General features: G+C 41.9%; 1 protein-coding gene across 20 annotated transcripts in view; it reads left to right on the top strand.

Moving 5' to 3' along the window:
- The window catches only part of AAK1 (AP2 associated kinase 1), a 168,656-nt gene that overhangs the window by 64,934 nt on the left and 87,171 nt on the right, over positions 1 to 16,551 (top strand). For 16 of the 20 annotated variants that reach the window (XM_042981620.1, XM_042981618.1, XM_042981619.1 and 13 more), the window contains exon 3: positions 13,758 to 13,876. In XM_042981620.1, the coding sequence (XP_042837554.1) occupies positions 13,758 to 13,876 (119 nt within the window). Of the gene's footprint in view, positions 1 to 1,582; positions 1,776 to 1,805; positions 2,353 to 2,690; positions 2,765 to 13,757; positions 13,877 to 16,551 lie in introns of those variants that run through there. The other 4 variants (XM_042981628.1, XM_042981629.1, XM_042981630.1 and 1 more) reach the window with 4 other exon arrangements.

The raw sequence follows: 16,551 nt of genomic DNA, 5'->3' as shown, positions 1-16,551 counted from the left end.
TTTCAGTACTCTGTTTTAACATTCTCTTCTGGATACTTTTTGTTAAAGGAGCCTGAATTGGTTAAAATGATTAAACCTTAGATTGTACCAGAGCGTGTATTTTATAATCATATTGGTACAAGTTTTCTTAGGGTCATCAGGGTCAAGACACAGGAATTTAATCCACATTAGATTAAGTAACAAGGAATTTATTGCATAAATACAGAATCCAACAGTAGGAAATGAAGCTGGATTTTATGAGTGTTGGAAAGTTATCAGATGGCTCTTTTGTCCGTCTCTTTCCCCTTGGAGGCACATAGTCTTGGATTGCAACTTCTTACAAGTGCTCCATTTTCTTGCTTTTTTTTTTGTTTTTTTTTACAGAATTTTTTTTTAATTTTTTTTTTTTAACGTTTATTTATTTTTGAGACAGAGAGAGACAGAGCATGAACAGGGGAGGGGCAGAGAGAGAGGGAGACACAGAATCGGAAGCAGGCTCCAGGCTCTGAGCCGTCAGCCCAGAGCCCGACGCGGGGCTCGAACTCATGGACTCACGGACTGTGAGATCGTGACCTGAGCTGAAGTCGGATGCTTAACCGACTGAGCCACCCAGGCGCCACCAGGATTTTTTTTTTTTAATTGAAGTATAGCTGACACACAATGTTACGTTAGTTTCAGGTGTACGACATAGTGATTTTACAAGTCTGTACATTGTGTAATGCTGACCACAAGTGTAGCTACCATCTGTCACCATACACCACCATTGACTACATTCCCTGTGTTATATCTTTTATCCTCATAACTTATTTATTTCATGACTGGAAGCCATTTTCTTGCCTTGGGTGCTCAAGGGAGAATGTGCACCAGCTGCCCACTCCTGGTCCACTTTGGTGTGGCTAGGAGAAGGGGGTCACTTGATACAACATATCTAATCATTATTTCAGCATGGGTTGAAGAGTATGGTAAGCCGGACCACTGTTTTTTTACAATGCATAATAATAAAGTAAAATCTTTGCCGTCTGAGAGAATGTAGTCCTAGTGAGACAGACTGGTATGCAAGCAAGTGGGATATAATCAGGGTAAGAAAATAATGCGAAGATGGACATTCTGTGAGGTGAACGTTCACATAGGAGTCCTGGTTTGAGCGACGCTTGTCCTTACAGCTACAAGTTTACTAATAAACAGAAGGTAGGTTTTCCAGATAGAGAATATAAGGAAAAAGCATAGAGGCATCAGAGGATGCTATCCAGGCAACTCAGTTCAATGTGGGCTGCAGATTATGATGGGCCTTGTATGCCACATGAAGACTGGGATTTTGATCTCACAGCTGGTTGAGAGCTAGCAGAGAATTATAAGCACGGAAACAACATTATTGGATTTGCTATTTATGAGACATCTGTTAATCATCTATCATGTACCAAGCATTGTTCTAGTCCTGAGGATTCCAAGAAGTTCTTTTGCCATTTTAATTTTCTTTGGTGATCCATTTTTCAAGCATCCCACCTGTGGAAAACAATGTAGAATGTTGTCCTTAGGATTTCACAGTATTCAGAGTCCTTAAACTGGTGTTTAATGATAATATTAAAGTATCATAAAATATAAATAGTACACTTTATGTAAAAAAAAAATGCTTTGCAAAGTATCATTTAGTATGTCACAAAGCATTATGATAACATAACAAGCATTATTCTACCAAGGCAGAAAAGAGTGGCTCCCTCTTCACCTCAGCTTATCTAGTGAAGAGATTAACGTCTCACAGATAATCACAGTACATTGTGATAAGTATGACAGTGGAGGTAATGGCCAAATGGGTGGTAATAAGAAAGCTTGGGGATGATTGTCAGGGAAAGGGAGGACTTCACAGAAGAGGTGTTATTTTGACAATCTTCAACTCCTTTTATCAAGCAGAAGATTAGGACAGGATGTTCCAGGCAGAGGGAATAGCACATGTAAACCTCCTGGGAATAAAGCAACAGAAAGGTTCAAGTTCTGATACCGTGGTGGTGGAGGAGGAAAGAGCATTGGGAAATGGAGCTGGGTGAGGCAGGGCTGTCTTTAGATTCTAAAGAGTCTAGAACTGTCATACGTTGTTGGTGGGAGTATAAAATGATATAACCCCTTTGGGAAAAGTTCTGGCAGTTTCTTATTAATTATGTATCTGCCTGGTGGTCCAGCACTTACACTCTTGAGTATTAGGTATTTACCCAAGAGAAATATTTATTTTATGATACAAAAGACTTACAGAAGAATGTGTTATAGAGCTTCCTTCATAATAGTTCCAAATTTGAAATAGCTCAATGTCTTTCTGTAAGGAAAACGATAAGCAGGTCAGCAGTAAAAGTAATATACTGATACACTCAACAAACTATTATGGTGAGTAAAAGATCCTTATGCAAAAAATGCCTATACTGTATGATTCCATTTATATGAAGTTCTAAAGTTCACAAAACTAGTAATAGATGATAAAGGCAAAACAGTGGTTGTCTCTAGGGGGAATACAAGGATGGGATTCTCTGGAAGGGGTAATGAGCCAACTTTCTGAGTGATGGAAAGGTTTGATATCTCGGTAGGGGTCTGGGTTACAATAAATGTATTTATCAAAACCCATCCAATAATAAACTTAAGATTTGTACATTTCACTGTAAATAGACTTTTATTTCTACTCTCCCCCCCCCCCCCCCACCAAAATACCTGTGAACTCTGAACACAAGTTAAAGATGTGCATGCTGAAGCATTTAGGGTGAAGAGCACTGAGGTCTGCACTTTACTTGGAAATGGGTCAAAAGTAAGAGGAGTTATGTTTACATAGATGGATGATATATATGTGATAAAATAAGTATACCAAAATGTTAACATTTGTACACTTTAGGAGGTGGATATGTGGCTATTTGAAGTATGATCTCAACTTTACTGTATGTTTGACATTTTTCATAAAATGGGGGAAAATATAAAGGTTCTTACATACTACTGTGTGAAGAATTTGGTGTTTATTCTGGCTTTGGAGAACTAGTGAATACTTTTAAGGGGATTTCTTATATGTGAATTTTAAAAGAGAAAGAGGTCCAAGGCACAGAAGCCGAGGATTCTATTTTAGTTCTCTTGGTAAGAAAAGAGGAGAGTATGAAGGAGCACCCAGGATGGAGTAGAGGAAGTTTAGGGCATAGAATTGTTAAGTCTCAGTGAAATCAACTTGGTGATGGCAGGAGTTGGGATGAGGAGGAAATTGTGAACTGGTGCACAAGTCCTGGGGGAGGGACCACGACCTAGGGGCTGGTCTATGCAGTGATGGGTAGTACATTCAGAAATCTTTAACCTCAGAGAAAAGGCTTTAGCATGAAGTTAAAATGGAACGCTCTAGAATGAACAGTTGGGAGCTGACAGAATGTCAGCCATATTTGCCTCTCCCAAAACCCCAGTTTTCCTTTGGAGAGTGTGGACCAGTAACACACATCACGGCTTGGTGGAGATGATTAAGAGCCAGAGCTTGGGTGTGTGCAGGCAGGGGCTGGTGGATCTGACCTCAGCCACTCTGGTTGCACACCACTTATTAGAAGATTGCTGGCACCAGTGGCTTAGGGGGAGTGAGACGGTTCGGGCCCAAGAGGCTCTCCACTTCTTCAGGTGAGGGATGACGCAGGATGGAGCAGGGGGGTGTTGATTTCTTTTCCTTCTTAACTGAAGAGGGTTTTCGTTTCCAGCTCAAGTGCTACTTTCAAAAGAAGGGACAGCGCACAGAATTAAGTGTCACTCTGTAACAGCACAGAGATTTCTGTACAATTCTCCATAACACCGCACTGTGAGCATGCTGCGGACCTAAGTGTCTAGTCGGCTCTAGTCTCACACAGCTCTCGGTTGTGCTAGGCTGAGCATTCAGGGCTTTTCCCATTAGGGGTAGACTACTTTACCACTTTTCTTCCAGTGTGTCCCTTCTATTCCAAACTAGAGTTTAGCCTTCTGAAAGCCTAGGACCATGTAATGTTTTCTGTTGTTTTGTTTTTGTTGTTGTGGTTTTTTTGGCGGCGGTGGGGGTGGGGGGAGCGTATCCTTTATGGTGCTAGGCAAACACAGTGTGTAACACGCACTTGAGTATCTTCCATGTGGTGGGCATGGTACTGGGTGACAGAGGGCACAGTAAGTCCGTCATTGTCCCTGACTTTGTGCCGTTTATAGGATTTGGGGGGAAGAAGACATCAAACCGGGAATTACCACCTAAATATTTAATTATACTCCTGACATGTCCCAAAGGAAAAGTAGAGGGTACTGTGAGTAACAAGGGATTTAATTTAAATCAGAAGAAGGGGGTGGGGCCAGGACATCAAGGGAGCCTCATCGGAGTCACAGCCTAAAACCTAAAGAATGCTTAGTAGGAGCTGGTCAGGCCAAGAACGAACAGGGCAAAGGGTGAAGCAGGCACAGAAATCTTTAGGGAGGGTGGAGTATAAGCAACACCGAGGAAGAAAGAACGCAACCAGGGCTGGACCAGAGTGAGCAGTGGCGGGCTGTGGTGTGTGAGTGAGGCTGCGGAGAGATCACGTCACTTCATGTAGGGCCTTGCGGGCTGGAGCCAGCGTTTGGAATTTTATTCAGAGAGGGGCAGTAAGCCCCTGGGGAGTTCCAAACAGAGGAATGATAGTCACTTTCTGGTTTTTAAAAGATCATCCCCCTGGCTGTGGTATAGAGAAGAGGAAATGGCTCATTCTGACCCAGGAAAGCTGCTCAGTGGATTTAAGTGAACACAGAATGTGGCCCTACTGATGTCTCTCACCCTTTGTCCGAGAGCTAACCCCATGGTGACGCTGCAGCGAAGGTGGGGCCGGGCAGCTCTGGGAAGGCTCTCTTTTGGTTGGCTGGAGCTGGTGACAGATGAGGCCCCACGTGCTCTGGTTCTGGTCCTATGTGCAGTACTTCACACGCCTGTGGTGTGTGTGAGCCAACTTGATTCTTGAACTCTAACTTTTTGTTCCCAGGCAGACAGGTACCGTCCCTAGAAATGTCTTTTTTTTTTTTTTTTTTTTTTTTAAAGACTCTTGCCAAACCCCTAAAGAGAACCGCCTGAACTGGAGATGCTCTCCAAGAGTCCCAGTCCTGGAAAGGAAGAGCCAATATGAGCTGCCCCACATTCAGCCTGGGCTGTGGGCTTACTGGGTCCGGTTGCTGTTTCAGTGCCGCTGCCAAAGTTTGCCAGTCTCTGACTTTGTGCCCATGGTTCCTGATGGGAGAGGGAGGTGAATGTCTCTAGTCTTCCCCCATCTGGGTGTTCTTTCTGCCTGGGGAAAGGACTGCTTAGACATGTTCCCCCAGAAGGAGCTGGCACATGGTGGTTTTTAATCTGCGGCAAGTGAGGAGAGATTAACGTTAAAAAACAAACCCGGGGTCCCCACTGAAATCAGTGTTGACAACTGATGCAGACTGCCCTTTTCTCTTATAAAATCTTTGCTGTGCTCTTTGCCATCTGTTACAGAGCTGTGAAAATTTTTGTTCCTCCTGCAACTTTTGACAAAGTTGTCCTCAATGTGAATATTCGATACATGGGTGTTTGTTGGCCTCTTGGTTGTCACTCCCTGTGGTAGCTCACATACACTGCAGACTGTGTACCCAAATTCTTCCCGAACAGAGGACTCTCTCCTGCCTGGTCCACTGGAGAGGCCCCCTGGCCTTTCCCTGTGTCTTTTCCCTCCCCTGCCCTGATAGTGGAGGTGTGCCTGAGTGGTTCACTGTTGCAGGGAGGGGATGGTGGCAGAGGAGAGTGTAGACTGAGATGAGGGCCAGGAACTGGCACACCAGCATTTTAGCCCTGGCCCTGCCGCTAAGTGGCAAAACTAAAGCCACCTAGGCTTTTCTCTATGCCTCAATTTTCCAGCCGGTCAAGTGCAGATTGTAATACATGCCCTGCTTACTTCACAAGGCTCCCAAAGATCAAAGCAGGGTTCTCTAGTTCAGTCCTAGCCCAGAAATAGAGTTCCTTCACTGCACAGGGCTTAAGAGATTTCTTTTTAAAGTTTGTTGCCCGGATTTAAAAATCAGGAGATTTCAGAGAAAACTCTAGCTTTTCTTGGAAGTAAAAAAAAACTTGGCAACCCTCAGCCCACATTCCTCCATGGCAATTATCGGCTGGATTTGAGGAGTGGCTGCCTGTGAGCTGGGGCATGCACTTTCTGGTTTGTGCAGTCCCCATGCTTCTTCATCATCTTTATGACAGTGAGTCTGTGTGCCTGGACTCTGTCTATACATTTTGCTATACCTGGACTGTTTCCCTCCTTTGCATGATCTCCTGGCCCCTATTGGCGTTTGGATTTATGCCCTTGATCTCCAGAAGATATTCCAGATTTAGAACTTTACGATAAATTAGGTATCATACAAATACAAAGGATTTGGTGTTGGGGGCGGGGTGGGGGGAGATGGAACCTTTAATATTCATCACATATCTTTGCTGTGCTTGGTGCTCTGTTTATCATGTAATCCTCCCCTAAAGTATGAGGTGGATATCAGCTACCCTCGGCAGATGTGAGGACAGGGCTTCATGGAGATTGTGGCCTGTTTGAGCCTAACCCGTTGGACTGCAAAGGAATACTATGTGATCTCAATGTAAGCAGGGGTGGGGGGTGGGGGTGTGGGGGGGTGTGGGGGGTGTGGGGGGGGATGTAGTGGCACAGCCCCCGCCCCAGAACTGCCTGTACTTATTTCTATCTGCAGTAGTCATGTAGACAAGGGCCCGTTGTAGGACTAGTAGTGGTGTGGTCCTTTTTTCTTTATAAAATACTTTTATATAGAACTATAGAACATTCTTTTATAAAGAACTACTTTTCTCCTTCTCCTTTAAAGCAGGAGCCCCCCGCTTTTTTCCCCAGTGTCTTTTTCAGAATTAAACAGATAAAAGGAAGCTGTGTGGAGCATCCCACCCTTAAATGGAATATTTTTTTTTCCTCCTGGGGCCACTGGAAGTACCTCCTGTGTCCTAAGGCTCTGAGGAACTGTTTAAAAACCACTTATTTAGTCTTAATTTCTGCCATTGAGAAAACAGGCCAAAGAGATCCAGCAACTTGTCTAGTATTGCCCTTTCTTTTATAGCTCCTGGATAAATTCCACTTTAACTGGGTTCTCTGTCTGATTCTTTAGACCAGCTTCTGAAGGTTGTTGTATGCTTATTTTCTCTTCCTCATGTCATTTGGAGAGAAATTGCATTAAGTCAACAGCATTCATTGGGTTAAATCTTATTTTAGAAGAGAAACAAGAGTTTGTGGGGCGAAAAACTGGAAGACAGGAGCAGAATATGGATCCGGACGAGGTTTTTCTCAGTACCTCTGGTTCCTTTGGTTTGTGTCTCCTTTCATCTCAGACAAGTAGAAGGCATTTCTAAAAGTGTAGATGGGACTTATGTTACGAAATGAAGTTTCCTTCCCCTGTAGGAAATAAGCAGGTAGCAGATTTTTAGTGGCTAGAATCTGTGCCCGATATTAAAATATCCACCCAAACCTCTTTGGCAGCAAATCCAGAAACCCTGTCTCAGCACCATGCCGGGCTTCTTTTGCATCTCAGTCCTGGGTCTAATCATGCTCATTGTCTGCCCAGCTGGTCCCCATCTGTGCGCACACCGCTATGGAGATTGTCGCTTTGGTGTTTTTCTTCTCTTCCCTGTCACCTTACTGCCCCCATCCCTTACTTTTCTTTGCTAAGTGGAAGCCACTGGTGTCTTGATTCATTCAGAGCAGCCCCTGGGGCCTGGTGCTATCTAGCATGATTCAGTATTTGAGACGAAGCCAGGAGAGGTACTGCACTTAGTTCCTCAAAAGCCCCGTTGCTGATGTCAAATATCATGCTTAGGCTCCTGACGACATTCTGCTTAAAAAGGGTCAGCCATGGTAATGATATTGAGGACCATGATCTCTTGTTGATATCAGAGTTGAGTTTTTAGAGATTATATAATTCCCCCTCTGTATACAAGTCTCACTTGTCTGCCTCTCGCAGAAGAGAATTAGGCACTTCTCTCATCTTTGCTTGAGAGATAGAAGTCCAAGTTACCGCAGTAGTTTCATCAGTAATTCTGTGATCCTGTCCTTATTAATAGCCTTTTAGCAGGAAAGTGTTAGAAAGCAGCTAATCCTAGGAGTTTAAATGTTGAAGGATCTATAGGGATATGCACATTAAAACCATGATGAAGTATCATTACACACTCACTAGAATGGCTAAAAGAAAACAATATTAACAATTGTATTAACCATACTAAGTGTTGATGAGGGTGTGGAACAACCAGAACTCTCATGTGTGGCTGTTGGGAATGCAAAATGGTATAACTATTGTGGAGAACTATTTAGTAGTTTCTTATAAAGCTGAATATGCACTTACCATATATCCCAGCAAATTCCATTCCTACTTATTTACCTAAGAGAAATAAACACTCATATCTACAAAAAAATGGACGTCTATATGAACACTTTATTTGTAATAGTCCCAAACTGGAAACAATTCAAATGTTCTTCAACAGGTGAATGGATAAACTAACTATGGAATATTTATATAATGGAATACTAGTCTGCAATTAAAAAAAGCCAACAACCCAGCTACTGATACATGTAACAATGAGGATGAATATCAGAAATATTATACAGAAGAAGCCAGACACAAGGATACATACTGTATGATTGCATTTATTCACACAGAATCCCAAGCAAGCTGCAGGCTCTGAGCTGTCAGCACAGAGCTTGACACGGGGCTCGAACTCATGGACTGCAAGATCATGACCTGAGCCAGTCGGATGCTTAACTGACTGACCCACCCAGGCACCTGAAATGCCTTTTAAAAAAAAGTTTACTTATTTATTTTGAGAGAAAGAGAGGGAGAGTTAGAGGGAGGGTCAGAGAGAGAGAATCCCAAGTGGGTTCCACACTGTCAGTGCAGAGCCTGATGCAGGATTCAAACCCATGAACCATGAGATCATGACCTGAGCCAAAATGCCAAAATCAAGAGCCAGACGCTTAACTGACTGAGCCACCCAGGCGCCCCTATTTTGAAATGCCTTTGAAAAAGTATAAAGTCAAATACAAATGCTGGGTGGAGGCAAATTCCAAAAACTCCACTTCAGGGAAGAGGGTCAAGAACTGTGACAACCAGTGTATGAGCTTATATATGTGTATATATTTTTTCACTTTGTGTACCACTGGCTGTGGCACTTCATCCCCTGGCCTTCAGTAAGATGAGGTGTTAGATTAGATCAGAGTAAGAAACTGTAGGCTCAGAGACTCAGCCTTTCAGATGTGTTTCCTTTAGCCTCTGCAGTGTTGGCCTGTCCAGTGTTAATTTAAAATGCGATTGTTGGGGTGCCTAGGTGGCTTGGTCGGTTGAGCGTCCGACTGCGGCTCAGGTCATGATCTCATGGTCCGTGAGTTCGAGCCCCGCGTCGGGCTCTGGGCTGACAGCTCAGAGCCTGGAGCCTGTTTCAGATTCTGTGTCTCCCTCTCTCTCTGCCCCTCCCCTGTTCATGCTCTGTCTCTCTCTGTCTCAAAAATAAATAAACGTTAAAAAAATTAAAAAATAAAATAAAATAAAATGCGATTGTTGCCAGTGTTTACATCTAGATATTTCACATAAAATTTTGGGTTTCCAGCTTATCTTTAGATACTAGCACATCTGACAAAGCTGGGTCCATATTCCCATGGCACCCATTATCTGGAGTTGTGGAGTGGCTATTCCTTTACGTGAACCATTGCTTTATTTCCTGTGGTCTTGCCTGCTGTCTGTAACCTTTTCTATTCTCTGTAGTAACAAGGAGAGGAAAATGAATTAAGTTTTGACTGTGCCCACTATGTGTTAGGCACTATTCTAGGGCATAAGGGTACAGAGGGGAACTAAAGAGACAAAATCTCTGCTTTCATAGTGAGTGTTAAGTACCCATCCATATCATTAAAAATTAGGGGGATAAAGTTAGACCCAAGAGTGCTATGTATTTGAGGGAAAGTGGGAGAAAGCATGTTTCTTTGCGGAAATAAAAAAGTATTCCCACATATTTAAGAGGCTAAAGTGTGTCTGTGTCAAAATTATTATGCCTATCTGGAGTTGTGGAGTGGCTATTCCTTTACGTGAACCATTGCTTTTTACTTGCTTACCTCATATAATGGAATGAATCCTTTTTCCCTTTGTGGTTCAGTAAATTCATGAATTTTCCCCCAAAAGGGATTCCAGGGAAATCATAGGGAATATCTTAGCTTTTCAAAAAAAAGAATTTAATGCTTTTATTTATTTTAGAGAGAGACAGAGACAGATGCAAATGGGGGAGGGACAGAGAAAGAGAGGGAAACACAGAATCCAAGGCAGGCTCCAGGCTCTGAGCTGTCAGCACAGTGCCCAAAGTGGGGCCGGAACTCACGAACTGCGAGATCATGACCTGAGCCGAAGTCAGACGTTTACCCCACTGAGCCACCCAGATGCCCCTATCTTAGCGTCTCAAAAAAACATGCAGGTAGGCAGAAGGACTGGCCCAGGTTCCAGTGGGCAGACTGGCACAGGCTCTAGTGAATATTAGCTTTTCTACCTCTGTCCAAACTATGCCCAGCTCAGCTTTAGATTTTTCCATTTAATCCAGATCTCGGGATGCAACTCAATCTGAAACAAGCCTCTCTATTTACAGTCTTATAATTGCCTTCTTCTCTAACAGCCCGAACTCTGTTTAGGTGTGGCCGAGAATCTTCATACCCTGATCTGTCTGGTGGACATGGGCCTGTGCCAGAGAAGTATCTCGAGTGGTGCTGTATGCCCTCTTTTTTCTAACTGGGTTATTTACATCTCCAGTTGGTCAGTTACACATTGATAGTGACCAATATCTTTAAACTGACAAATCCTATCAGACTTTGAATTTTGTCTCATGATCAAGGACCTGTGACTTAAATGCGTCCCATCTGCACATAAGCCCTTTTATGGGCATAGATGTTAAACAGTGTGGTTCCATCTGTGTTAGGGATAACGCAGGTTCATTGCTTTGCCTTTAGATCTGTGATGGTCATAGGCTTTGAGAGTCTCGGCTGGCCCTTCTCAACCCATTGTGCCTGCCTGGATTGTGTGGTAGGCATCTGACTCATTTCTTGAGTGCAGGCTGGAAAGGTCATCTTGCTACCTGGTAAAGAAAACTGCACTGCTCCCATCTGCTGGCAGGTATCTTAGGTCGCTGTATCATCAGCCTGCTGAAAGGGCTGCCCTGTCCTTTAGTGGTTCTGTGCATTCCACTGTAGGAAATAGTCATTCCCAACTTGTGTTCTGCAGCCCGATCACATGTCTCCTTATTATCTAAATGGGGTGTGACACAGGTTTTCTCTAAGGTAAGTAAAGTGGGAAGAACATGTTGTGGACAGCCAGCAGAGTGACACCATTCCAGGTTCTACATAATTAGCCATGAGACTCCTAAGCCTCATTCCATTCCTCTACTCATAAAGCAAAATGCTTGGATTTAATGCTCTCTAAGAGCATATTGGTACAAAGTCTGTAGTTCTGTGATTCTTTAATCAAATTCAAATACCTATAAAATGAATACTCACTTGAACTGTTTACAAAATAATTATGAATACACATAGAAACTTTATAATTAACACTTCTGATTGATAATAAGACACATCATGAATTTAACAGCTTTTTGGGGAAAAGAAGATTAAATACTACTGCACTAAATGTACATACTCATTACAAGAAAAATTCTGATATCCTAAAAATTAAAATGTAAAAAATATGCATCTTAACATTGAGACTTTGTGTGTATGTGTGTGTGTTACAAGACCTCTGCTAGCCAATATGTGGTAGGGGTTTAAACATATTTTTATTTTATTTTATTTTATTAAAAAAAATTTTTTTAACGTTTATTCATTATTGAGAGACAGAGAGACACAGAGCGTGAGCAGGGGAGGGGTAGAGAGAGAGGGAGACACAGAATCTGAAGCAGGATCCAGGCCCCGAGCTGTCAGCACAGAGACTGATGCGGGGCTCGAACTCACGAATGGTGAGATCATGACGTGAGCCAAAGTCGGTCGCCCACCCGACAGAGCCACCCAGGCGCCCTTAAACGTATTTTTAAAGTAAATTTCTAGAATTAAAATTGACAGTTGAACAGTGCAAGTAGACTTTAAAGTATTATAAGAAAATGGAAAATGTTACTGAGATACAAGATTCAAGATGACAGTGGAAAAAAGACTTCATGGCAAATTTTAGTGTTTATCTGAATACTGAAGAAGGACAGTGTGGCAAGAGATACACAAACATGCAATGGCTGCTAAATCATTATCAAAATGCACACTTGGAACATTTGAGTCCATTAACATTTTTTTAAACAGAATTCTGTGTGTATTGTATGAAAACATACAATTGTGTTCTATGATTAAGGCTCTCTGGTTACAAGGAGCAGAAAAACCTATCCAAGCAGACTTGAAAAAGAGTAAACATTGTGAAGAGACACGAGGCAATGCTATGGACATCAACAGACAGTTGCTGAAGTGCCACTGGGCCTCAGAGGTTGCAGAGAGATTAAACAGGGCCGAAGTCTCTGTCTCGGGCGTGAAGTCTCTAGAATCACTACTTTGCTCTCTATCAATTTTGCATGTGGCTGCTAGCCTTAGCACTATGCCACAGCCTCAGCTCAAGTTCCCACACTAGGGACTTCCCTCTGTGGTCACCTTCATCCAATTAGTCATCACCTATATGCAAATAATAGCCTAGCAAAAGAATTTTTTTTTTTTTTTTTTTTTGCTCCCCAGGGTCATTGCACAGGATAGTTCAAGCTAAATTATGATGGTGTATGAGCAAGTAGATGGACAAAGTGCCCAGTATAACTGCTGCTTATACTGCCTTCACTGCTTATACTGCTTATGAAGCCTTCAGCTTTGACAGCTTTCCTGCACTTTATCTATCTATAACCCCTGTTAACGATGGTACTGAACACCTCATACAGCATTTGGGGGATGAGATTGAAGTAAGGAGTTGTAAGAATTTGTGAAACGCTAAAATATAACCAATCCAGAGCATTTAAGAGTTTCTGTTAGAGTTACATAAAACTTTTTAATGAATTTTGGACTGTCTTTAAGAGAAAGGTTAGTGTGAACATTAAAACATCTGCCCTGTAATCGAGTTATACTTTCCTGGTGTCTGCTGTGTCGAGGAACCTTTCATACCTATATTTTGTGTCTTCTCAACAGCCTGTGAAGTAGGAAAGGCAGGAAGAATCCTCAGGGTCGATTGTTAGCTCTGAGGAGGGATTAGAAGGAAGGAAGAAAAAGCTTCTTGAAATTGACAACTATTATTATAACAATTATTAAAATAACTTCCAGGCCTCTCTGGTTAAGTGCTGGACTTACAATTTTTTTTTTTAAGTTTTTGGTTGAATCTAATCTCTTTGGGCCTCTGTTTTCTCTAGCTAATAATCATCTACAAGGGAAAAATAATACCCAGCCTCATAGGATTGTAGTAAGAATTAAATAAGAGCTCAAAGTGCCTAGGACAGTGATTGGAATGTAGTTCTTTTTTCTTTTATCTGTTTATTTGTAGGTACTTTGGAAGATAATTACTGTTCTTCCTTCTTCCTGATATAGGTGTTCAGGAACAATTTTTCTGACTCTTGCCACCCAATCCCATGGTAATATCTCTGAGTCCCTTGAATGTAAGAGTGCCTTCTAGCCCAGGCAAGCCCTAGGTCTAGCTGATGATGGCATCAGTACCATTAACAGTAACAGCAGAAAGCTATAGCCACTGTGGTTATTTGACTTTTTGAACATCACTCAAAAGAGCTTGTATGTGTGTTTCCTTCACAGGTGGATTTGCTATCGTGTTTCTGGTGAGGACAAGCAATGGAATGAAATGTGCCTTGAAACGCATGTTTGTCAACAATGAGCATGATCTCCAGGTGTGCAAGAGAGAAATCCAGATAATGGTAAGGCTGCCCCTCAGACTTGGGACTTCTTGTTTAAAATGTGCCCTCTGATAAGAAAGGCGTGTGTGTGTGTGTGTGTGTGTGTGTGTGTGTGTGTGTGTGTCTCGGGGCAGTGGGTCTTGTTCCCTTCCCTGAGATGGCAGAGGAGCCTCACACAAAATGAGAATGAAGAGTCATGGGGTGCAACATGCTTCTCCCATCTTGGTCACCCTTAGCTGGAGGGTTGAAGAGAAAGGAGCGTATTGAGAGAACTGACCAATTTTTTAGGTCAGAGGAAGAAGTTTGGGCACTGGGAAACATTTCTTTCATAAATTCATTCCCAGAATTAAGTATGGGGTTTAATCCAGAAACCCCAGCTCTCCAGTGAGCCTCGTCTGCTAGTCTTGTCTTCTGTCAGTTCCCAAACCTGGTCTTCGTCCATCTTGAGCTTTTCAGCATTCCTTGAACATACCCTTCTACACTTTTATATTTTATACATGTAGTTCTTTCCTCCTGGAATGGTTTTCTCCTTTTTTGGACTAGAAACCTCTTATTCACACATACTCTATGATCCCATATATAAAAGTCCAAGAACAGGCAAAAGTGATCTATGATAACAGATCAGAAAGTGGTCATCTGAGTGTGGGAAATGGACTAGAAAGGGGCATGTGGGAATTTTCTGGGCCATGGAAATGTTCTATATCTTGTTTTGGGTAGTGGTTACCCAGGACCATATAAGTGTCAGAACTCAGCTGAACACCTTAAGATCTGTGCATTTTATTATATGTTAATTATACCTCATATCTTAAAAACTTCATTTTCACAATTCATATTCATATGATGTTTAAAGAAAGTACATTTCTGTTAGAGATATGTGCTGAAATATTTATGGATGAAATAAGATGATGTCTTGAAGTTAATGAGTGGATATAGAAGAGAAACAAAACTGGCAAAGGGTTACCGATCGAAGCAGATCACTGGGTATGTGGGAGTTTCTCACTTTCACTTCTGTTTGACGTTATACATAAAAAATTTAAATAGTCTTTTATTCCATTTTGCTTCCACAAAATACTTTTGTTTTCACCAAAGCAAAATTTTGTTTATATTGCCTATGCGTAATCTTATAAGTAATTTTGCCATCAGAAAGTAACTCATTTTAAATCAGGAGCTTTACATTCCAGCAGACTGTGTGACATAATATAGTTGATCCTTGAACAATATGGGGGTGGGGGTGCTGACCCCTGAACCATTGAAAATCCACATATTAACTTTTGATCACCCGAAGCTTAACAACTAATAGCCTGTTGTTGACTGCAAGTCTTAACATAAACAGTCAATTAACTCATATTTTGTATGTTATATGTATTATATACTGTATTCTTACAATAAAGTAAGCTAGAGAAAAGAAAATGTTATTAAGAAAATCATAAGGACGATACATTTACGCACTGTACTGTATTTAAGGGGAAGAAATCCATGTCTGGATTTGCACAGTCTGAACTCATGTTGTTCAAGTGTTAACTGTACTTAGTGGGCTTTGGATGAAATGAATGTATGAATAATGGTAATATCAGGTGCATGTATTCACCTAGAGGTGATGATTTCTCTATGCCCTGGAGTTTAATGCTTTTATAAAGAGAAGAAAGGGGTCCAAAAAAATGGGTGGAGGTGCCATTGTAGGAATTTCATCAGGCTTTCCTTGGCCCTGTCCATCCCTTGTGGGGTTGACCTTTCAGGGGCTACTTAAGAGTAACTAGCTGTACTGTAGTTGGGCTACTGAAAAAGACCTCAGGATTTTACAGAGTCTGGTACTATTTTAGATTTCAAAAAGCTGAAACCATTTGAGAAGAAACCATTTGCTGATGGAAGTGTTGCTGTCATGATTGCGAAACAAAAAACCCCAAGGCCCCAAGTACATACTCAGGGCCACATGGATCTGTCCACAGGCACCAGTGAGCGCCCACTTCCCTACCCCACGACTCCAAATGACTAGCTTCACTGCATCTCCCTTCAGCAGCATTAGGTTTTCTGGCTGCTTCTCTTTGCCCCTCCTCCCCCTTGTCCCTGCCTTGCTAAGCTCTCACACACTCCGTTTCCTGTCTTTGCTTCTGCTATTTCCTCTGCCTAGAGTGCCCTTCTCATTCATTTTCTAGTGTTATGAAAGTAATCCTATTCTTTAACTTTCTCCTACTCATTCAGAAACATGTTTGAGAGCTGGCTTTGTGCTAGGCAGGCTTTGGAATAGAGGAACTAAGAAGACATAGGCCCCTTAGAGCTCACAAATATGTATGTTCAAATTCTGGCTCAGCCATATAATAGTTGTGAAAGATTCTGTTTTGAGTTGTTTTTAGTTTATATTTTTTTCAAGACTTAAATACTCAAATAGACGAACTAAGCTTATTACTAAAAACTTCAAGCAATTCCCTGAGGGGCCCTCCTCTGTCATTTCAAGGTTCCAGGGGCAACCCCTTTTTATTGATTTATTTGATATGTTTCTGAATAACATGCTGATATTGCCAGCTCCTGATTTTTTTTTCTCCCTTTTAGGTATTATATGGTATGGAATGCAAATATTTAGCTTTTTCATCCCCTATATACCCTTTTCCCCAGATACCTTGCAGTCATTCTCATTTTCCATTCTGCTACAACAGCAGTTAAATTTTGGCAGTGTGTTAGTTACAGTAGTATGAGTTTTT

The sequence above is a fragment of the Panthera tigris genome, chromosome A3 (genome assembly GCF_018350195.1).
Source record: "Panthera tigris isolate Pti1 chromosome A3, P.tigris_Pti1_mat1.1, whole genome shotgun sequence".
Taxonomy (NCBI): domain Eukaryota; kingdom Metazoa; phylum Chordata; class Mammalia; order Carnivora; family Felidae; genus Panthera; species Panthera tigris.
Note: the sequence above shows the minus strand (reverse complement) of the source record. Positions and strands in the feature narration are given on the sequence as shown.